At 41.2% G+C, this 24,105-nt stretch overlaps 1 protein-coding gene across 6 annotated transcripts in view; it reads right to left on the bottom strand.

Moving 5' to 3' along the window:
* Nucleotides 1-24,105, bottom strand: part of ptpn4a (protein tyrosine phosphatase non-receptor type 4a) — a 404,635-nt gene that overhangs the window by 59,699 nt on the left and 320,831 nt on the right. For 5 of the 6 annotated variants that reach the window (XR_005944523.1, XM_041200092.1, XM_041200091.1 and 2 more), the window contains 3 exons: nt 10,738-10,791; nt 4,920-5,078; nt 1,775-1,934 (listed from right to left, as the gene is read on the bottom strand). Coding sequence is in view for 5 of the 6 variants with exons in the window: in XM_041200092.1 (XP_041056026.1) it covers nt 1,775-1,934; nt 4,920-5,078; nt 10,738-10,791 (373 nt within the window). In the remaining variant the exon portion in view is untranslated. The remainder of the gene's footprint in view (nt 1-1,774; nt 1,935-4,919; nt 5,079-10,737; nt 10,792-24,105) is intronic. The other variant, XM_041200094.1, reaches the window with a different exon arrangement.

Here is a 24,105-nt window from a genome sequence, read left to right as displayed (position 1 = left end):
TTGTAGAAGGTGTCGGGCAGTATGTTCCACTTTGCTTCTGTATGGGAATACCAAAGAGTGCCTGTTCAATGTGGTCAAGCAACTGTTTCATTGATAATGATGACATTCCTGCTTTGATTGAAAAAACTTCAAGGGTTACATACTAACGCTGTTGCACACCAGGCAGTGACAGGTATTGCATATATTCACAATGCTGCTCAGTCATGTCTGATAATGATCAGATCCAGCTGATGTAAATGCCGAGCTGAAATGTCTTAGGATACCATATAGCAGAGAAAGACGTTGGTTACACAAAGCTCGTGATAGCAGCAAAGCTCAAATATTCTCTGTCTATTCTCATTTATCTTTCCCACTCTTTGATATCCAAGGAAGTAGGCCAGTGCCTCATGGTTGAGCCCACTCTTGAAATCCCCCAGTAGGTACAGATATTCTGACTTGGGGATTCGGCTGATAGTGTCAAGCCCCTCAAAACGTTCTTTTGCCTGTTTAGTGGAGTACAATGTTGGAGCATAGATACCCATGAGGTTAACTGGCCTGTTTCGAGTTGAGAGGCAGATGGAGAGAACACGTTCTGTACCATTCGTGGGAGAAGGGGATGATTTTATCGGAGCAGCTAGTTCCTTAAAGCGCAGCATACACTTTGCTCATGGGTTTCCTGTGAACTCTTCCCCTGCCAGATGAACATGTTAAGTTTTTGTCTTAGTTATCCACTCTCCGCAAGCCTGGTCTCTTGTATGGAAGCTAAGTCAATGTCTATTGACTAGCTTGAGGACATCTGTCAATACTATGCACATGGTCCTGATGTTCTAGCTTGCCAATTGAAAAGTTAGCATCTTTCCTTTCATTTGTTTGTTTGTTTGCCTGGTGCAATGGATTCTGTCAACTTGTTGGGAAGAGACTCTAAGCACTCATTAAAGCAGATGGACCATGGTAGATCAGCACCTTACAAGTTGGGGGTTGCCCAACTTAAGGTAGATGGTGTCTGACTAGTGAGACAAGATGGTCTCTCCACTGGTGACAGCCCGGTCTCTACATCAGCTGAGTTCGGCTTATCACTTGTAACTGCAGTCTCCTGTGTTGCTAACGCTCTGCAGCGAAACTCCAAGGTCCTTCTTTCGACCTCCCCAATTAAGCCCAAAGGATTGCAAAGCACTACGTTTGGCACTGACTTAGTTGTAGGAGTTGCCAGAAAGATGACGTATTTAGAGAGCAATCTGCCTTTAGGCTCCACTCCCTTAGTTTTCAACTCTCCAAAAAATATCCACAAGACATTGGAGCTGCTCACCCACAGCTGGGATTTGGTTCATGAGTGCCAGGCCACATACCAATGATCTGCACACTGCATGCCTTGGGGCCAAACCTCTTCAGAGCTCCTCTGAAGCTTTAGCCTGCGGCCATGAGGGTCCCAGTTTCTGTGTGTCACCATTAGGCGGCATAGCTGAGGACCTGTCGATGGAGAGGTTGTGTACTGACAGGGAGAGACACATTTTTACATTGCTGCTAGCCAGCGGTATAGGCTGGAAATGAGAAGCAAACTAGCACACAGATATGGAAAGCATGCTAACTCTCTTCACCCGCACAAAAATTGCATCATATTGACATATTGGACAAACTTCTTTGAATGTTTGCAGCCATTATGCATTATGTTGCTCAGCTATTGTTCAACTTAGAGTGAAGCTGGTTGGTATTTTATAAATGATTAAGTCTGCTCTGATGACTACCTTACTAGCCTTAAGCATTCTGAAATAAGTTATTTTAATTCATGATATCTTACTGTAGATTTTTCTGATGTTATGGGGCCATCCAATAGATCTTGGAAGTGAGGGTCCAATTCCTGCTGGCAGGAGTTAGACTGTTGAGATTGCGTTGTTGTGATTTTTTTCTGTTTTGGTGGCAATGCAGGCGGCCGTCCTTCTCCAGCAGTCTCCTGACAACTAAAAAGAAGTTATGAGTTTAATGCGTTATGACTTCAAACAGAACGCCTATTACAAAAAGAATATCCAAGTGCTTTACAAGGACAGGTGGATACCAAACATAAAGAGCGAGATTTATTGGCGATGTCTCGTGCAGGAGAGCTTTAACAGTAAAGACAAAAAGCAACAAAAAATAAAATGCAGATTCTGGACATTTGAAACAAAAACAAAATCCCTGGAAACTCTCAGCAGGTCAGTCAGCATGTATGATGAAGGGTCTTTGCTCAAGGTTCAAGCTCATATGCATATCCCCGTAATTAAAATCTTCCATGAACCAGAGCAACATTCAGAACAAAAAATTGTATTAAAAAATTTTGAGTGGTAACCTGGTATTGTTTAATTACTACTGCTGAAAATGGGGTTATCACAAAAAATAGGCGTTTTTAATGTTAACTCGCCTGTTCTCTCCAAAGATGATGGTTGATTGGCTGAGTGATCCTAGCATTTCCCATTATTGTTTCAATGTCTCAACAGAGGTGGAGAAAAGTAGAAGCATAACTGAGCAACATACTGGAGTTGGATGATAGCCCTTTCCATGATGGTCTGGATTCAGGATAAAAAGCTCAGCTCAGTTCTGAACTAAATACCAAGGGTTTGCACCACCTCATTCAATTTGAACGGGCAAGTCAGAAAAGTTCCTGGTATCTGAACCAAAAGCATGTAAAACAAACAGGAGGCTAAAAAGGATGGCTTGTCAACACTGAGCTCAAAGAAAGAGAGACACAAAAGGCATCTGAGGCCGCAAGTCAATGTGCATTTCTTTGCTGCACCTTTTCCAGTGCATGTAATATGATGGCAACCAAACTGCGCACAGCCCTCTAAAGGGAAATGAACTAAAGCCTTGTCTGGGCTCAATTTCACATCTTGTCATATGTGTTCTATTCCATGCACCATATAATCTAAAAAACTGTTAGCCTCATTTGCTGCTGCCACATACTGAACAATTTCAATGATCTAATAATGAATACTTCAATAATTTTAATCTTATGCTACTAGCACAACTTATGTTACAGTTCCAGGCCAACAGTTTCCTCTTTGGATGGCACCAACAATCTGGGCTCAAATTGCACTAATTTTCAGAATTTGTCTTTGCTCAAGGTTCAAGCTCATATGCATATCCCCGTAATTAAAATCTTCCATGAACCAGAGCAACATTCAGAACAAAAAATTGTATTAAAAAATTTTGAGTGATAACCTGGTATTGTTTAATTAATACTGCTGAAAATGGGGTTATCACAAAAAAATAGGCGTTTTTAATCAGTGTTTCAGTCCACCACCCATGAATAACCTGATTGTAAATAACAGAAAAGTGTTTTGAAAACGATAAAGTGAATTTTAGTAAATTAAAAACCATTAAAAAGGATTCATCAATGCCCTTGCACCTTTAAAAGGGACTTCATTTTTGCATGTGATATTTCATTTCATGCAGCTGCTTCTGGATAGCCCAGCAGCAATTAAAGCCAACATGCCAGGGCTCTGTCGATACAAAAATATGATTTTAGCAACTCATTAAATCGATATTTTTATGGTGTTTCGCCCTTCCCAATATGAAAATGGCAAGGAATTTGAACAAAATGTTATTTTCCTACTCTTTTCTCCCTCTTCAACTGCTTGTGTTAAATCAAGCTGGATGTTTTTGTAGTTGAGAAACAATGTAATGATTTTACCTACCCAACAATCTATAGCTTTTGACTATTGTTAGGACTGACACAGCAGAACTTAAAAACAGGTCAAGTCAGATTAAGTTAAGTCCCACCTTAACAACGGGCAAAGAAAGGTGTTAATCAAAAAAAAGGTGAAAGACTTTGCTACTTAAATTACACAGTTGCACTCTTTAAAATATTCATTATTTTCTCTGAAGTCTATTATTTCCTCTGAAAATAAACAAGTGCACCCTTCATATTAGTATAATGAGCTGTGAGCTTCAAGAACCAAACTTTAACCAAAGAGTGCACAGCTTTGTGTTTACCCAGCCAAGTTTGAGATTCATTATGAATTGTAGATGAAAGCAGCTTATTTACAGTCTAGAACAGTATTTAATGCTTTAGCCTCAGGCAATCTGCTTAATGAGGTACACTGTGCACTGGGTTGTAATATCCTAACTGGCCATGTTTGTATTTTTTTCCAACAGGAATATGTTGATATTTTCAGTACGCAAACATGAATAAAATATAAACAGATACATTTAAATTATCTTTTAGCAAAATGCATCTGCAGAATCGCCAGGCAAATCAGTCAAGTAGGCTGGAAATGGGTCACTTGCTAATTCTAACCAAAGCTAATTTTATATATATAAGATAATGCAAGATAATAGACCATCTGAAGCCTGCTGTGCACAAGTTGCAAATTTAAATACTAAACAGTAGCAATTGTGTCTTCCATTTGAAACATCTTATGTTTATGTCCAGTTACAATTCAAATGGGGATATACTACAAACATGTATTTTATAATTTGACACAGGACAAAGTTCTGACACAAATGGCAGAACCCAAGATTTGATCACTGCTATATTTTGGAATTTAAAATATAATACCATGAGCTTTTATTCCATTTTGTGTCCATCTTCTGTGGTGCTTGGAAATGAGAATATTGACTGCTGGAGGACATATGACCAATGGCACCCACATTGTAGGAGTTATAGGTGTTGCAAGTTTCATTCTGGAACAATTTAAATTTGATTACAGAAAATTCTACCCTTACATTCTCAAAATGTATGTCATTTATGGAATTGATGTCAGCAGGTCTCACCAAATGAGAAAAGGCAATTTAAAAACCAGAATGAGTGAAGAAAACACATTTTTTTTTAAAAAGGGGGTTAAAAAGTGATTTTGCAGTGAACCTCCTACCCAACCACAACATTAGGCTCCAAACTTGAAACAACCTGTAAACTCCCACACACAAGTTAGATAAACCTCCTGAACAAGGAACCAGTACAGGAAACTTACGGAGATGACTCCAGGATAATACTGTTTGCTTGTGTGGAGGAAGGAGATTTGTGGTTGGCAAAGACTTCACTTGATGAAACATGCACTATGTGGTCAACCAAGTGTCCTACAGATGAAGGTCTCAGACGGCTTCCTTCCTGAGTGAATGTGGAGTTCCGACTTTATTCCAAGAATTTATTTGGCAGTTTCAGTTGCAAAGACAAAAGGGGAACAGAAACCAATTAGGACACATGATCACCAAATTAGCTACCACAACATGTATTTTACCAGCTCTCAGCTGTGGCAGTACTGTAACAGTTTATAAACTCCACATAACCCACCTCCAAAAAAAATCCAAATAGCATCATTTACAAAAATAACTTTACACACAGAATGAACTTGAATTTATATAGTAACTTTTAACATTCTCGGTCTACAAAAGCATTTCACCACCAAATACTTTTGAAGTGTAGTCACTATTGTCATATATAAAACACAGGGCTGCTTCTCTGCATTGAGCCACAAACCACTAAAAATTGCATTTATAATCTTGCAACGCTACAGCAATTACATTACAAATTCAATGCTTCAGTAAGAAATGTCATCACACATACACTAAATATAGTGTGCTGGCCTTCAAAGTTAGCTACTGCTTCCTGCTACCAGCAAAAGAAAATGCTTCTGACAGATAGCACCAGAGTGAAAAATAACAGGCTCAACTTTCATTTTTCATAATATTTCTGTACTAATAAATGGATCAGTGCCATTACACTAAAAAAAAAGCTCATCTGATGATACACTACTAGTTTGCCTCTTGCCTTTTTTTTTGAACACACTCAAAGTTGCAAGTCTCATCCTTTGTTCAATTCTAACACTTCAGAACTGATCTAACTATAATCATCCAGCATCATTTCTTGTTAATGGATAGAATTAGTCAACATGAAGGTGGATATTTATAACAATGCTTTACAAAAACAGATCTACTCATTGTCATCATAGTGGGAATGGCTCATGTGATGTGTTCCATCAGTGATTTGCTGATTTGTTTGCGCATAATACCATGCCTCGTTAGAACTGCGAGACCTTGCTGGACATTAAGAACACGTTGTCAAAACATCCTTTCAAAACCAAGAAATGGAATGAGAGTGCAAGAATAAATATGAATTATATTGAAGATATAATTTGACAGTTTGGGTTCCATTCTAACAACTATTTAGCATCGGGTAATTATGCATGTTGATCTCTCTCAGTGGGATACGATAGAGGAGACTGGACTTGTGCACATAAAATGAAATGACAGCATGCAATCCATAGACAAGAAAAAAGAAACGCTGCCAAGCTCTATATTTTGTAGTATACGACACAGACACACAACAGACAGGCATGGACATGATGGCGCACACACCATCCTTCCTGTCATTATCCTAACATCTGATCATTGGCCATTGGTCTGAATGCTAGTGGATTCGGAAAAGAAAAGGCAGAATCAGAAAGATGCTAGGTGGTAAAAAAACAGAAAATGCTGCAAAAACTCAGCAGGTCTGACAGCACCTATGGAGAGAGAAACAGAACTAATGTTGAGAGTCAGTACAACTCTTCTTCAAAGCTAAAGAAAAGAAATGTGATGGAATTTATACTTTTTTTGGGGGGGGTTAAGGGTGGAGCAGGTAAAGCAGGATAGGTCAGTGATAGGTGGTGGCTAAGGAGAGATTGACAAAGATGTCATGGGCACGTGACAAAGGGAATGTTAATGGTAGTGGTGAAGACTAAAACGATGCTGATGGTGGCATAAAGGTAAGAAAGCAGAATGTGTTGACAGCAGAGCAGGGGTCAGCACTCTGGAAAGAACAACATAGAAAAGTGACAGGTGGCTCTTTTGGGGGGTGTGGGGGTGGGGTGGATAGGAAGATGGTAAAAACAGGGGCGGGGGTGGGGGGGGGCGGGGATAAAAAAAAAAGGGAAAGCCAAGCTGCTTCAGTACAGCTACAACACTGGCATCTACCTAGCTATGTTGAAAATTATCCAAGTATGTCCTGTACACAAAAAGCAGGCAAATCCATCCCAGCCAATTATTGCGCCATCAGTTACTTTCAATCATCAGTGAAGTGATGGAAGGGGCCATCAACACAGTGCTACCAAGCGGTACTTGCTTAGCAATAATCTGCTCAGGTTGGGTTCCACCGGGAACACTGGGCCCCTAACCTCATTACAGCCTTGGGTCAAACATGGACAGAAGAGCTGAATTCGCAAGGTGAGGTGAGAGTGACTGCCCTTGACAACAAGGCCACATTTGACCGAGTGTGGCATCAAGGAGCCCTAGCAAAACTGGAGTTAATGGGAATCAGGGGGAAAACTCTCTACTGGTTGGAGTCATACCTAGCACAAAGGGAGATGTTTGTGGCTGTTGGAGGTCAGTCATCTCAGCTCAAGGACATCACTGCAGGAGTTCTTCAGGGTAATGTCCTCAGCCCAACCATCTTCAGCTGTTTCATCAATGACCTTCTTTCCATCATAATTTCAGAAATGGGGATTCAGAAATGCTGATTCACATCATTCACAACTCCTCAGATACTGAAACAGTCCATGTCCAAATGCAGCAAGACCTGGACAATATCCAGGCTTGGACTGACAAGTGGCAAGTAGCATTCGCACCACACAAGTGCCAATGACCATCTCCAACAACAGAGAATCTAACCATCGCCTGTTGACATTTAATGGCATTACCATCACTGAATCCCCCACTACCAATATCCTGGGGGTTACCATTGACCAGAAACTGAACTGGACCAGCTATACAAATACTGTGGCTTCAAGAGCAGGTCAGAGGCTAGGAATCCTGCGACGAGTAACTCACCTCCTGACTCCCCAAAGCCTGTTCACCATCTACAAGGCACAAGTCAGCTGTGTGATAGAATATTCCCCACTTGCCTGGATAAGTGCAGCACCCACAACACTCAATAAGCTTGACACCATCCAGGTCAAGAAGCCCGCTTGTTTGGCATCACAACTACAAACATTCACGCTCTTCACCACCAATGCACAGTAGCAGCAGTGTGTACCAGCGACAAGGTGCACTGCAGGAATTCATCAAGACTCCTTAGACAACACCTTCCAAACCCACAACTATTATCATCTACAAGAACAAGGGCAGCAGATAGATGGGAGCACCACCACCTGGAAATTCTCCTCCAAGTCACTCACCATCCTGACTTGGAAATATATCGCCGTTTCTTCACTGTCGCTGGGTAAAAATCATGGAACTCCCTTCCTAACAGCACTGTGGGTGTACCTACACCACATGGACTGCAGCGGTTCAAGAAGACAGCTCACCATCACCTTCTCAATGGCAGCTAGGGATGGGCAATTAGTACTGGCCCAGTCAGCGAAGCCTACATCCCGTGAATGAACAAAATTAAAACAGGCGATAAAAACAAGGGGGATAAAACAATGAATGAAAGAAAGTGAAAGTAAATAAAAAATAAAAATACATTTTTAAAAAGGGATGAAGATAAAGGAGAGAGTTCATGTCCACCCCTTTATAAATCCTCTAAAAAAATTATTTACTTATTTTCATTCATTGTTTTATCTCTTTTTAAACCCCCCTTTTCAAAATCCTTTACCCCTCTCACCAACTCCTCCCCCTCAAAAGGCCATCTGTTACTTGCTCTCTATTGCTCTTTCAGAGTGCTGACCCTTGTTATGCTTTTAACATATTCTGCTTTCTTACCTTTATGCCATTATCAGCAACTCTTTTAGTCTTCACCACTACCATGAACACTCCCTTTGACTTGTACCCATGACATCTTTGTAAATCTCTCCATAGCCCCCACCTATTGCTGACCTTCTATCCTGCTCCACCTGCCCCCACTCCAAGCAGTATAAATTCCACCACATTTTTACTTCCTTTTAGCTCTGAAGAACTGTGCTGACTTAAAACATTTGCTGTTTCTCTTTTCGCAGATGCTGTCAGACCTGCTGAGTTTTTCCAGCATTTTCTGTTTTTATTTCACATTTCCAGCATCCAGAGTATTATGATTTTATTCTAGATGCGAGGTGGTGGTCTTCTCATTCCAATCCATAATTTTCTTTTCAGTCAGTAGGGTAGGATGCCAAGACAAAACCAAAATGGACACATCTCACTGGCTGCCCCTCATGGCTGGATCAAATACTTTGGAAAGTAAACTGCCTTCTCAAAATTACTGGGCTGGGAAACAGTCCACAGCTGACACAAATCAAAGACAGGAGAACATATTTGAAAAAATTTCTATAAATATCTATCTCCCCAACGACAAAAAAGTTTTCCCAAGTACACTCCATTCTTAACAAGGCACAGTTGAATGGTCTACTCGGTTCATCTACAGCAATTAATTGCTATCCACAAAAGAATAGGACTAAGAGATGTTCTAAGGATCCTTTGTGCCACACAATACATCACAAAATTCCCTTTCCGAATTATGACGACAATAGCATTATCTTACACACACACACACGCACATTACGCTCAGGAACTTTATCACTGAAGTACAGAAATTATTTTGTTGTCTGTAACATGGGCTCAATTCCAAGTCAGCATCTTTCCTATATTTAAATGAATACATGCACCAAATATAGAAAACTAATCAATTCAGGTTTTAGATATTTTAGTATTGGTTCCTTTAATTATCACATGCATGGGTAATTTCTTTAAAGAAAACCCAGCTTCAGTCACAGAAATCGTGCGCCAGTTTATGTTGATACAATATGATAATGAATGGTTGGTTTGCTCTAGGAAGGAGTCACATCACTGATTGGCAGCCCTTTGAATTAAACATACATTTAAACAACTGCTTCTGGACACTTTGCAGGGGTATTTGATTAAATAAATTGTATTGTTTTTACACTGGAGTTGCAAACTATTTATTATTTCCCTCTGGAGCTGGCAAAGTATATTGGCTCAGATAAAAACAAAGTACTGCGGATGTTGGAAATCTGAAACAAAAACAAAAATTGTTGGAAACACTCCGCCGGTCTGACAGCATCTGTGGAGAGAAAGAGTTAATGTTTCGAGTCCAGGTGACTCTTCTTCATTCATTCATTTCTCTCCACAGATGCTGTCAGACCTGCTGAGCTTTTCCAGCAATTTTTGTTTTTATATTGGCTCAGATATCGCGGTCAGTGGTAAACTCATGGTGCCAGGTGTTCTTTACAATTATACTTGCCCACAGGCCTTTTCCAGGCTTTTGCAATGGAACTTGGTGGTAACATAGAACATACAGCATAGAAAAAGGCCATTCAGCCCAAGCAGTTCATGCTGGCATTTATGCTCCACTTGATTAATAATCCACTTCAACGATGAGTTCTTTATATGCAATCAAGACATTTGTGAACAGGGCAAGCTACTGTGCATCTCCTAAACTGATCAAATTGCTGAAGCATGCAGAGTCTGAACCAGGAAGTATGGATTTCAATGGGGAGTTTCTTGGTAAATTCAGTAAAGATTTTGGAGAAGGACAACTCTGACTGTAAATTCCAGATTTCTACACTTAACTGTGCATGTGCAATTAAATTGCTGTCCAATTAGCATTTTAAAATAGCGAGCACTGATAACATCTGTTGCTTTTAACCACAAAATCCGGGGCAATTATGTTTCTACCTTTATTTTCTTATTCATTTACTATTTAATAAACTTTCACAAAAGCAGAAATGAAACAGGAAAGAGGAACAAAGTAAATAATTCAGAATGAGAAAGCTACGGTACTACCTGAGAAAGACACATGGAGAGTCAATTAGAATTGATTAAGCTAAAATAAGCAAGAAAGGACATGTCTGAATGATGAGAAGGCATGCAGCTACAACTCACGTAGAATTTACGAAAAACTGGTCCCAAATTTGGTTATGAAGTGTAGGATTACATCTGGAAAAAAAAAGACTGATCACAATTGGATATCAGCAATATTTCCATTGACCAGACAACAATGCTGGTTTCCACTGGATCAGTTAATATAAGACACAAAGGGAAATCAAAAAAAGAGAAATTGCTGGAAATATTCAGGTCAGTGAGAATCTGTGGAGGAAGAAATGGTTAAACTTTCAAGTCAAACCTTTTGTTACAACTGGAGAAAGTTACAGATGTAACAGACAGGCAAAGAGGCAGGGAAAGGGAACGGGGTGAAACGAACAAAAAGGAAGGTCAATGATAGAGTAGAAGGCAGAGAAATTAAACAACAAAAGGGATGATAGTGTGTTAGGAAAGAGATATAGTTTAAATAAGTTGTATATGTATTTAGGTGTGTTAAGAATAAGGTATATCTTTAATGTTTAAGTTTGATTTGTGTTTTTGTATTTGTGTGTTAGGAAAAGGAGAAGTGGAGTTTTAGTTTCACTTTAAAAGATGCCTGCATTTTAATGAAGATTTTATGACTCTTCAAGCAAGTTAAAACAAACACAAGCTTCAAAAAAAAACTGTGCTGTTGCCAAGCAACAGGGTTCCAGAGAGAGGGCCCCACAGAGAAAACTAGATTCAGTTGAAGCCAGGATTCCAGAGAGGGTGGGCAGCAGAGGGACAGATAGCAAGTCCCAACCTAAAGTTGAAACCAGCTGCCAGAAGCTAGACACAAGAGAAGGAACTGCAGAAGCAGGTTCCAGGAACTAAAGAAGAAAGTCCCCAAATTCAGGGGAATGAAACATGAAAGGTCCCAAGAGGACAGTCCAGTCAAAGGACAAGGATAGGAATTTGGGCAAGGTCCTGTTCTGTGGAAATGAAAATAAGGAGCAGAGAGGAAGGCTCCAAGCTAAAAGGGAAAAAGATGCAGGATGAAGACTGAAAGCAATATAGGTGTGCGAAAAGCCAGAAGTTCCAAGGGGACAGTCGAAAGTCTGCATTTCTTTACTATGGGCATATGAAGCAGTGGTAAACAAAAACAGAATTACCTGGAAAAACTCAGCAGGTCTGGCAGCATCGGCGGAGAAGAAAAGAAACTCTTTTCTTCTCCGCCGATGCTGCCAGACCTGCTGAGTTTTTCCAGGTAATTCTGCTATTGTTTTGGATTTCCAGCATCCGCAGTTTTTTGTTTTTAATCTTATATGTGAAGCAGTGGTGTTCTGTTGGCACAGCTGAGTCAGTAAGACAGAGTGCATGGAAGAAAGTTTGAATGCACGTGGCGATCCAGGAGAGATGAAGGCCGGAAGGAGAGTTTGAACTCTGGAGGTAGGCCCTTGTGGAAGGTCTGCGAAAAAGTGTCATTTGGGAGAAGATTCCAAAGTGAGTCCTTTGAGACTGGAGATTGGAAGCCCTCGTGTGAAAGACGGAGTTTGGTGAGTTGGCTCATGGTGTTACAAGTGACTAGATTGAGTTGAGGAGAATCCATAGCATCTGTTTGGAGTGGCATCTGTCACTTAGTTTCAGAGTGTGGTGTGCCTCACCTCAGGTCGCCTATTGGTTTACATGGATTGTGTACTTATTGTGTACATGAGAGTAAAGAATAGCTTTTATAACTTGTGCTATCCTTACAAATCTGTATATATCTGTAGAAGTATAGTTGTGGATGAAGGAGTACTGTAATACAGGTCATTTTTCTTGTTTAATAAATGTGTTATTCTTTTCTTTTAAAAAAAGTTCATCAACTGACTCCTGTGACTCTGTTCAGTGGTTGCTAGTAAGGTCTATCAAGCCAGGTTCCACCCTGAGATTTGGCTTGTCCAGCAGGAACATCAGCTGGGATCATTACAAATGCAAAGTAAAAGGAGATAGCAATGGTCCAAGTAAAGAAACAAAAGATGGGTCTACAGGAGGTTGAAATGGGAATAGCAGAATCATTAACAGCTGCCATGTGAAAAATAATGGCGGGAAGGGCTATGATCTGAAATCGTTGAATTCCAAGTTGAGCCTGGAAGGCTGTAAAATGCATAAACCAAAGATGAAGTAGTGACTGGAGGAACAACACCTCATCTTCCGACTAGGCACTTTACAGCCTTCCGGACTGAATATTGAATTCAACAACTTTAGGTCTTGACCTCTCTCCTCCATCCCCACCCCCTTTCTGTTTCTTCCCCTTTCCTTTTGTTTTTTTTCCAATAAATTATATAGATTTTTCTTTTTCCCACCTATTTCCATTATTTTTAAATATTTTTAAATCTTTTATGCTCCCCCCACCCCTACTAGAGCTATACCTTGAGTGCCCTACCATCCATTCTTAATTAGCACATTCGTTTAGATAATATCACCAACTTCGACACCTATGTGTTCTTTTGTTCTGCTGTCTTTTGATGATCTGCTTCTATCACTGCTTTTGCCTACAACCACACCACCCCCTCCACTTCTCTCCCCCCACCCAAACCCCGCCCGCCCCCCCACCACCTTAAACCAGCTTATATTTCACCCCTTCCTGGGATTCACCTAGTTCTGTCGAAGGGTCATGAGGACTCGAAACGTCAACTCTTTTCTTCTCTGCCGATGCTGCCAGACCTGCTGAGTTTTTCCAGGTAATTCTGTTTTTGTTTTGGATTTCCAGCATCCGCAGTTTTTTGTTTTTATTTATATGAAGTAGTGTCTCTCTGGCTTATGTTGAGTTTCATTGTCTTTGGTTTCCTACACTGCTCTAGAAAGGTCAGAGTGCGAGTGGGGCGAGTAAGAATAGAAATAGCAGGTTACTGGAACTTGGGGTCATGCTTGCACACTGAATGAAGCGAACTGCAAAGCAGTCAAGCAATCTGCATTTGATCTTCACAATGTGTCGGAGACTGCAGCAGACACAGTACACTAAGCTTAAAGTACAAATAAATCACTTTCACCTGAAAGGAGTGTTTGGGATCCTGGATGGTGAGGAGGAGATGAACAGGTCTGTTCCTTCTGTCCACTTCTTAATCACTCCCAACAACCGTGCCCTTCACACAACACCTTTAGATGCAAGTACAGCAGATGCAACATTTGCCCTTTTACCAACTCCCTTCCCACTGTCCAGGTTTCCACCTGAAACGTTAACTGGTTTTCTCTCCAGAGATGCTGCCTGATGTGCTGAGTATTGAGTATTTACTATTTTAATTTCAGTTAACAGCAAAAAAGCCTTTAGTAGAAGCAATATGTCTCCCTTATTAATAAAGTCCCAGAAGATATGGGTCTCAGCCAAGCTCTGCATAGAATCATGACCCAGTCCAAATCTAAAGCACTGAAAAAAAGCTGAATTCACGTGCTAGAAGCAATTACTGGATCCTACACCCATTCAAAAGCAATTTTGAGTTAGGCAGCACAGAGGAGGTGGGAGCATGGAAGACAAAGAAAATGAAAATCAATTAAGGATGTAACAGATTTTCTGCCATCTCAAGGCTCTGGCAGACTCTATGGGTGCAATCCAATCAATCCTCCAGTACCTTGTGCAAGAGATCATTACACGTTCAAGTCTAGCAAGTACTGGATTTTCCTTTCAAGTTATGCTGTCTCTCTTATAGACATGGACTGGAAATTATTCTGGAGCTACACCAATGACTCTTGCCATGCTCAAGAAGGGCATAAGCGAGCAGGTTCAAGGGAGGGAATGTGAGGTGGGGGTGCCGCGAGGCGGAGAGGAGAGGAGAGGTGGGGGTACGCGAGATGGAGAAGAGGGGGGTGCCATGAGATGGAGAAGAGAGGTGGGGGGCCGCGAGACGGAGAGGAGAGGAGGGGGACCTCAAGACAAAGAGGGGCGACTGTCAACTTTATGTTCACATCAGTTTACACTATGCAGAAGTATATTATTATCAAAGTTGCAACTTCAAGAATTAACTACTTAATAAAAAGTGATCAAGTAACTAATCTGCATAAAAAGGACACAATCTGGCATATACTGCCACAGTCAATTTACATACCACGGTTACTTCCAATTGCAGTTCTGTACATGTAAGGTTTTACTCTGTCATTGGTAAAAGTGCCCTATTTATAGTGGTATGGTTTGATAACTTAAGCAACAGCCTAAAATCATGACTGCCACAAGCATCTCTGTCACAATTTATTTATTGAAAACAAATGCTAGAGTAGATACACTGGTGAAAGGCAAGGCACTGCACAACCTGTACCAAAAGAGCACCAATGAGGGATTAAAGCTAGGATGGGCTTTGCACTGTCAGCATCCAACTCTGATAAAAGTCATCGACCTGAAACATTACCCATTTCTCTCCACAAATTCTTCCTGACCTGCTGAACCTTTCCAGCATTTTCTGTTTTTTTCAGACTTCCAGTATCCACAGTATTTTGCCTTTGTTAGCATCTATATATTGCTGACTTCACTTTCATCACTGGCAAGCTAGTAGCGAAAAACTAGTTTGAACCTGGATTTGGTAGCTCAGACTTCTGGAAATCTACCAATTATGGCTTTCTAAAAATTATATGAACTGTGTTAATCTGACTGGCAAACAAGAGCCAAATGATGTATTTGCTTTTCTGTTGTTTCCTACTATAAACTTCATATTGGAGCATTTAATGCCTCCCTTCTCCATGCTTTAATACTTTTTTTGTAATATTCAACCACAAGGGCACACACACGAGTCGTTCCCACTGGTCTCTATTTCTGTTATTGAACCAACTTGGCTTTTAGAATGCAAAAGAGAATGCCACAAGCACTTGCTCTATGATGACTCTCTCACTCCTGCGTCTCTAGAAACATAGAACTGCAGAAAAGTTACAGCACAGAAAGAGGCCATTCAGCTGCACCAGCTGAATAAGAAATCCTGTTTTTCTTTATTGTTCATGGGATGGCGTCGTTGGCTAGGCCAGCATTTACTGCCGATCCCTAATTGCCCTTGTTCAGAGGGCATTTTCTAAAGAGTCAACCACATTGCTAGGGAGTGCTCTGGAGTCACATGTAGATCAGACCAAGTAAAGGACATTAGTGACTTTTTACAACAATTGACAATGGTTTCATGGTCATCAGCAGACATTTAAATCCAGATTTTTATTGAATTCAAATTTCACCATCTGCCATGGTGGGATTCGAAACCAAGTCCCAGTACATTACCCTGGGTCTCTGGAATACTAGTGACGACACCACTGTGTCAGCGCCTCCCCTCCTGGTCCATAGCCTTGCAGCTTAGAGCACGTTAAGTGCAGATCCAGGTGCCTTTTAAATGAGCTGAGAGTTTCTGCCTCCACCACCAAGTCAGGCAATGAATTCCAAACACCACCACCCTCTAGGTAAAGAAGTTTTTCCTCATGCCCCCCTCTAATCCTTCTACCAATCACCTTAAAGCTGTGCTTCCTGGTAACTGACCTCTCTGCTCGGGGAAACACTGCCTACTCTATCTAGGCCCCTCAATCTTGTACACCTCAAACAGGCCACTCCTCAGTTTCCTCAGTTCCAAGCAAAATAACCCCAGCCTATCCAATCTTTCCTCATAGCTGCAATTTTCAAGCTCTGGCAACATTCTTGTAAATTTCCCTTGTACTCACTCCAGAGCAATTATACCCTTCTTGTAATGTTCTAGCATTATATCCCTGCTTTTGCATCCTCTACCTCATCCAATAAAGGAAAGCATTCCGTACACTTTCTTTACCATCTTATCCACCTGTCCTGCCACCTGCACACCAAGGTGTTCCACTTCCTCTACCTCCCGCAATATCCTCCCATTTACTGTGTATTCCCTAGCTCTGTTTGTCCTCCCCAAATGCATTACCTCTCACTTTTCTGGATTGATTTCCATCTGCCACTTTCTATCCACACAATCAAACCATTGATATAATTCTGAAGACAACAGCTATCCTCTTCACTATCAACTACATGGCCAATTTTTATGTCATCTACAAATTTCCCAATCATGCCACCCACATTTAAGTACAAATCATTAATATATACAAACAAGGGACCCCATACTGAGACCTGCGAAACACCACTGGAAACCATTTTCATTCATGAAAACATCCAAATCTACCCTTTGTTTCCTGTCGCTGAGTCAATTTTGAATCTAACTTGTCAGATTCCCCTGTATCCCATGGGCTTTTATTTCTCTGGCCAATCTGCCATGTGACAACCTTGTCAAATACCTTACTAAAATCCATATAGACAACATCCAATGCATTATCCTCATCAATCCTCCGCGTTACTTCCTCAAAAAATTTGATTAAATTAGTAAGACATGACCTTCCCTTAACAAAACCATGCAGACTATACCTGAATAATCCGTTCCTTTCTAAGTGGCAGTTCATCTTGCATCTCAGAGTTGATTCTAATAATTTGCCCACCAGAGAAGTCAGACTAACAGGCCTGTAATTATTTGGTCTATCCTTCGCATGCTTTTTAAGTAATGGTACAATGCATACAGACCTCCAATCCTCTGGGATCTCGCCTGTATCTAGTGAGGAGTGGAAAATAATCCTCAGAGCATCCGCTATTTCCTCCCTTGCTTTCTTTAACAGTCTTGGATAGAACCCATCCGGCCCTGGTGACTTATCCACCTTCAAGATTGTCAGTCCCTCTAGTACATCCTCTCTCACTATGCTTATTGTATCCAATATTTCAAATTCCTCTTTTACTAGAATATCTGCTTCATCCTTCTCCTCAGTGAAGGCAGAGACAAAGTACTTAATGAGAGCTCTGCCCACATCTTCAGCATCAGAGCATAAGTTCCCATGTACATCTCTGATCAGCCTTACCCTTTCTTTAGTTATTCTCTTGGTCTTAATGTACTCGTAAAGTATCTTTGGGTTTTCTTTGATTTTACCTGCCAATATTGTTTCCATGTCCTCTCTTTGCTTTCCTAGTTACCTTTTTTACCTCACCCCTGTAATTTCTATATTCCGCTAGGCTTTCTACAGTGTTAAGTTTTTGTGACTATGATAAGCTTTCTTTTTCTGCTTTATATTGTCTTGTACACTTCAAGATAACTTTTTCTTTGCGGGGACGTGTATACACTGTGCCCATAGGATCTCGCTTTTGAATGCCTTCCACTGGTCTGGCACTGATTTCCCTTCAAGTAGCTGTAACCAGTCCACATTTTCCAGATCACCTCTCAGCTTCATAAAATATGTCTTTCCCCAATTTAGAACTTTTACTCCTGTTCTACCTTTATTCTTTTCCATAATTATATTAAAGCTTACCTTATTATGGTCACTATCTCCAAAATGGTCACCCACTGCTACTTCATCCGCTTGCCCAACTTAATTTCCTAATACTAAACTTAGAATTGCATGCCGTCTCATTGGGTTTGTTGCGTGTTGGCTAAAAAAGTTCCCTTGAACGCAGTTCAAGAATTTTGTGCCCTCTGTGCCTATTACACTGTTGATATTAGGGTAGTTGAAATCCCCCAACTTATTATTGGCCTATTATTCCTGCACTTCAATTTACCTACATATTTGCTCTTCTATCTCCCTCTCACTATTGGGGGTCCATAGTACACTCCTAGTATACTCCTAGTAGTGTGGCTGCCCCCTTTTTATTGAGCTCAACCCATATGGCTTCATTTGATGCTTCATTTAGTATTTCATCCCTCCTCACAGCTGTAATTGATTCTTTAACTAATAATGCTACACCCCTACCTTTTTTAGCCCCCTCTCTAGCTGCCTGAAAACCCTATATCCAGGGATGTTGAGCTGCAATTTTTTGCCCCTCTTTAAGCCAAGTTTCCGTTATAGCAATGATATGCTGCCGTGTGTTTATCTGGGCTCTAAGCACAGATATACTTGCTATACTCCTTGCATTTAAATAAATACCTTTTAACATTGCCAAATTACTGTGCTGTAAACCTTTCCATCTTTGCTTTTTCTGTCTTTTAGAGTCACCCAATGACTCTGTCTCCCACCCTCTGGTCTGAATTTGTCCTATCCGAATATGCCCTCAGGCTCCCACCCCCAGCCAATCTAGTTTTAAACCCTTGCCAACAACACTAGCAAATCTCCCTGCAAGGGCATTCATCCCAGTTCTATTCAGGTGTAGGCCGTCTGGCTTGTACAGATCCCACCTTCCCCAGAACCGGTCCCAATGACCCAGAAATCTGAAGCCCTCCCTCCTGCACCATCTCTCCAGCCACGCATCAATTTGGTGTATTCTCTTATTTCCATACTTACTAGTACATGGCCTTAGAAGAAATTCGGAGATTACTACCTTCAAGGTCCTGCTTGCTAATCTCTTTCCTAACTCTGAACTCAGCCTGCAGGATCTTATCCCCTTTTCTACCTATATCATTGGTACCATGGAACCACAACCTCTGGCTGTGTACCTTCCAACCTCCAGAATGTTCTGAAGCCACTGATATCCATGACCATTGCACCAGAGAGGCAACATATCATCCTGGTATCACATCTGCGACCTCGGCAGCACCTGTCTGTTCCTCTAACTATGGAATCACCTACCTCTATTGCTCTCCTCTCTGTTCTCCTCTTTCCCTGCACAGCTTAGCCACCCATAATGTTCTGGTCATGACGCTCGCTGTTTTCTCCAGAGGAACCCTCTCCCCTATTGCTACTTGCTACTCAGAACTGAGTATCTGTTAGAAAGTGGGATGTCCTCAGGGGTCTGCTGCAGTACCTTGTCTTGTCTGTCTAATAGCCACACAGACCCCTCTGCCTGCACTTCCATAAACTGCAGGGTGACTACTTTCTGAAATGTGCTATTCATATAGCGCTCAGCCTTGCAAATGCTCCTTAGTGACATCAACTGCTCCTCGAGTTCCAAGATACAGCACTCGAGTTTTTCCATTTAGTGGTACTTTCTGCACATGTAGTTGTCCACGACGTGAATAGCATCCTGGAGTCCCCACATTGTACAGGATGCGTACTCGACAGGTATAAGCAGCTCTGTCATGCCTCGAATTATTTATTTATGGCACTGAAATTAGAATTTAAGTAAACACAATTTTTTTAATTAACTTTCATTCTGTCCTTGTGCCAATTATTTTTTATTGATGACTTTGGCTGAGCTCATCAAATTCACCTTTGAATGACTGGCAAGGTATAATTTAGAGTCAAGCAATTAATGGTCAAATAAGTCACAGCACAACACATTTGTTGCATCTGTCATATAAACACTAACAATTAAGTACTTATTCTAAAATATTGCTCAATAATTGATACTAATCAAAGATTTCAACTGAAGGTGCCATATCAAAAGGTTATTACGGAAAATAAAAATGCATGGTGCAGGGGGTAACATATTAGCATAGATATAGATTGGATGGCTGGCAGAAAGCAGATTATGCATAAATTCTTTTTTGGATTGGCAGGATGTGTCGAGTGGAGTCCCACGGGGTCTGTGTTGGGGCCTCAACTTTTTATGAATTACATCAATGACTTAGATGAGGTGAATGAATACATGGTGGCTAAATTTCCAGATGACACAAAGATAGGTAGGAAAGTATGTTGTGAAGAGGACAGAGGAGATTGCAGATGGATATAGATAGATTGAGTGAGTGGGCTAAGATCTGGCAGATGGAGTTTAATATGGGAAAATGTGAAGTTGTTCACTTTGGCAGGGAGAACAAATGGAGAATGCCTGCATAATGAGGTGCAGAGGGATCTGGGTGTTCTAGTATATGAGTCACAAAAAGTTAGTATGCATGTATAGCAAGTAATTAAGAAGGCTAATGGAACGCTATCCTTTATTATGAGAGGGATTGAACATTAAAGTAAGGATAAAAACAAAAAAAAACTGCGGATGCTGGAAATCCAAAACAAAAAATAAAAAGTACCTGGAAAAACTCAGCAGGTCTGGCATCATCGGTGGAGAAGAGTACAAGTTCTGTTGAAGGGTCATGAGGACTCAAAACGTCAACTGTACTCTTCTCCGCCGATGCTGCCAGACCTGTTGAGTTTTTCCACGTATTTTTTTTATAAAAGTAAGGATGTTATGCTTCAGTGAAACAGGGCTTTGGTGAGACTGCATGTCGAATACCATGTGTAGTTTTGGTCTCCTTATTTAAGGAAGGATTTAAATGCATTAGAGGCAATTCAGAGGAGGTTTACTAGATTGATACCCTGGAACGAGTGGGTTGTGTTATGAGGAAAGGTTGGACAAACTGGGCTTGTTCCCATTGGAGTTTAGAAGAGTGAGGGGCAATTTGATTGAAGTATACAAGGTCCTGAAAGGCCTTGACAAGGTGGAGGTCAAAAGGATGTTTCCTCTTGTGGGTGAGTCCAGAGCTAGGGGGCACTGCTTTAAAATTAGGGATCACCCTTTTAGTACTGAGATGAGGAGAATTTTTTCTCTGAGGGTTGTACGACTGGAACACTGTCTCAGAAGGCAGCAGAGGCAAGGTCATTGAATATTTTCAAGGCAGAGGTAGATAGATTCTTGTTAGGCAAGGGAATCAGAGGTTATCGGGGATAGATGGGAATATGGAAATCGAAATTGAAAGTGGATGCATTGGTGGTCATCCTCCGAGGTTCTATAGACCCTGGAACAGTTCCTATAGATTGGAGGGGAGCTAATGTAACCCCACTATTTAAAAAGGGAGGTAGAGAGAAAACAGGGAATTATAGACCAGTCAGCCTGACGTCAGTAGTGGGAAAAATTCTAGAGTCCATTATAAAAGATTTAATAGCCAAGCACTTGGAAAACAGAGGCAGAATCAGACAGAGTCAGCATGGATTTACGAAAAGGAAATCATGCTTGACAAATTTACTGAAAATTTTCAAGAATGTAACTAGTAGAGTTGATGAGGGGGAGCCAGTGGGTGTGGTTTATTTGGACTTTCAAAAGGCTATTCAAAAGACAAAATCCCACATAAGAGGTTAGCATGTAAAATTAAAGTGCATGGGATTGGGGGTAATGTATTGAGATGGATAGAAAACTGCTTGGCAGAAAGGAAACAAAGAGTAGGAATAAACGGGTCTTTTTCCGAATGGCAGGCAGTGACTAGTGAGGTGCCGCAGGGATTGGAGCTGGGACCCTAGCTATTCACAATATATATTAATGATTTAGATGAGGGAACTAAATGTAATATCTCCAAATTTGCAGATGACACAAAGCTGGGTGGGAGAGTGAGCTGTGAGGGGGTTACAGAGATGCTTGTGTGATTTGGACAAGCTGAGTGAGTGGGCAAATGCATGGCAGATGCAGTATATTGTGATAAATGTGAAGTTATCCACTTTGGTAACAAAAACAGGAATGTAGATTATTATCTGATTGGCTATAAATTGAGAGAGGGGAATGTGCAACGAGACCTGGGTGACCTTGTACACCAATCGCTGAAGGTAAGCATGCAGGTGCAGCAGGTGGTAAAGATGGTGTGTTGGCCTTCATAGCGAGAGGATTCTAGTACAGGAGCAGGGATGCCTTGCTGCAATTATCCAGGGCCTTGGTGAGACCACACCTGGAATATTATGTGCAGTTTTGGTCTCCTTATCTGAAGAAGGATGTTCTTGCTATAGAGGGAGTGCGGCGAAGGTTTCCCAGACTGATTCTTGGGATGGCGGGACTGACATATGAGGAGAGATTGAGTCGGTTAGGATTATATTCGCTGGAGTTCAGAGGAATGAGGGGGGATCTCATAGAAACGTATAAAATTCTAACAGCACTAGACAGGGTAGATGCAGGAAGGATGTTCTCGATGGTGAGGGAGTCCAGAACCAAGTGTCACAGTCTGAGGATATGGGGTTGGCCATTTATGACTAAGATGAGGAGAAATTTCTTCACCCGAAGAGTGGCGAGCCTGTGGAATTTGCTAATACAGAAAGTAGTTGAGGCCAAAACATTGTATGTTTTCAAGAAAGAGTTAGATATAGCTCTTGGGGCGAAATGGATCAAAGGATATGGGGAGAAAGCAGGAGCAGGCTATTGAGTTGGATGATCAGCCATGATCTTATTGAATGGCGGAGCAGGCTCGAGGGACTGAATGGTCTATTCCTGTTCCCTTTTCTTATGAAAATTAATTCAACAAGTGAAAGTATCCATACTCTACACAGGTGCACTATGCTAACCATTCTTTCATGCATCTGCCAATGTTGGGGCCTAGGGTTTGCTGAAAATTAAAATAATCTAACTAAAGACCTGCTGTAGTATACAGAATTTTTTTTTCATTCATGGGATGTGGGCTTCGCTGGCTCAGCCAGCATTTATTGCCCATCCCTAGTTCCCTTGAGAAGGTGGTGCTGAGCTTTCACCAGAAATTAGGCCAAGTGGTTATGTTTTCAACAGAAAGGGTTAATATTCTCAATATCGGGGAGGTGATGGCATAGTGGTATTGTCGCTGGACTAGTGATCCAGAGACCCTGGAGACCGGGGTTCGAATCCAATCATGGCAGATGGTGGAATTTCAACTCAATAAAAATCTGGAATTAAAAGTCTATTGATGATCATGAAACCATTGCTGAATGATGTAAAAGCCCACCTGGTTCACTAATGTCCTTTAGGGACATGTGACTCCAGAACCACAGCAATGTGGTTGACTCTTAAATGCCCTCTGAACAAGGGCAATTAGGGATGGGGAATAAATGCTGGCCTAGCCAGCTATGCCCACATTCCATGAATGAATACAAGAAATATGAATTGGCAGTGGGAGTGCAACAGTGAATAGTCATAAATATAACTGGAAAACTGCTTTACATTTTTTCTACAAAGGAATACAGAGTTCAGGTGCTGTGTTTTATAGCTTTTTTTTGGTCTTCAGTAGCTGGTTAATGTTCAAAGGCATTGATTAGGTAGACCAGTAGGTAATTGGTTGGTGAGTTTTAAGATTTTATCTCTGAATGGACGCAGCAGTCTAAACCAGTGCTGGGGAGATATAAGTTTATAGCTTAACTAGTTAAACTACCTAATATAACTACAGATAACAGTTGAGTAGTATTTCTAAACTTGAAACCTAATTAGTTAAATAAAACACAATTGAGGTGGTAGGGTAGGTGATGAATTGCAGCTGTAGTACGTGGGATCTGGTGGACACCAGTCTGATCCACGGCAACCACGTCTGTAGTTAAGTGTCTGCAGCTCGAGAAACTTCAGTTCAGAGCTGATGGGCTGAAGTCTGAGCTTCGGATACTGTGGTACATCAGAGAGGGAGGAAGACACTTTGTTCCAGGAGGTAGTCACAACCCTTAGGCTAGGTATTTCTGATTTGGTCCATGATCAAGGACAGGAGGGTGTGACTGCTGGTGAAGCAGATCTGAGGACCCAGAAGGTTGCAATGGAGGAGCCTCACACCCTGCAATTGTTCAACAAGGAGGATGAGCAAATTGACAACAGCACCGTGGTGCAAGGAGCCATTTGAGTCAGGGGAGCAGAATGGAGCGTAATTGTAGTAGTGGACAATATAATTTGGGGAACAGATACTGTTC

The sequence above is a fragment of the Carcharodon carcharias genome, chromosome 12, assembly GCF_017639515.1.
Source record: "Carcharodon carcharias isolate sCarCar2 chromosome 12, sCarCar2.pri, whole genome shotgun sequence".
Classification (NCBI taxonomy): domain Eukaryota; kingdom Metazoa; phylum Chordata; class Chondrichthyes; order Lamniformes; family Lamnidae; genus Carcharodon; species Carcharodon carcharias.
The sequence above is the reverse complement of the archived record's forward strand: the minus strand, read 5'-3'. Positions and strand labels throughout refer to the sequence as shown.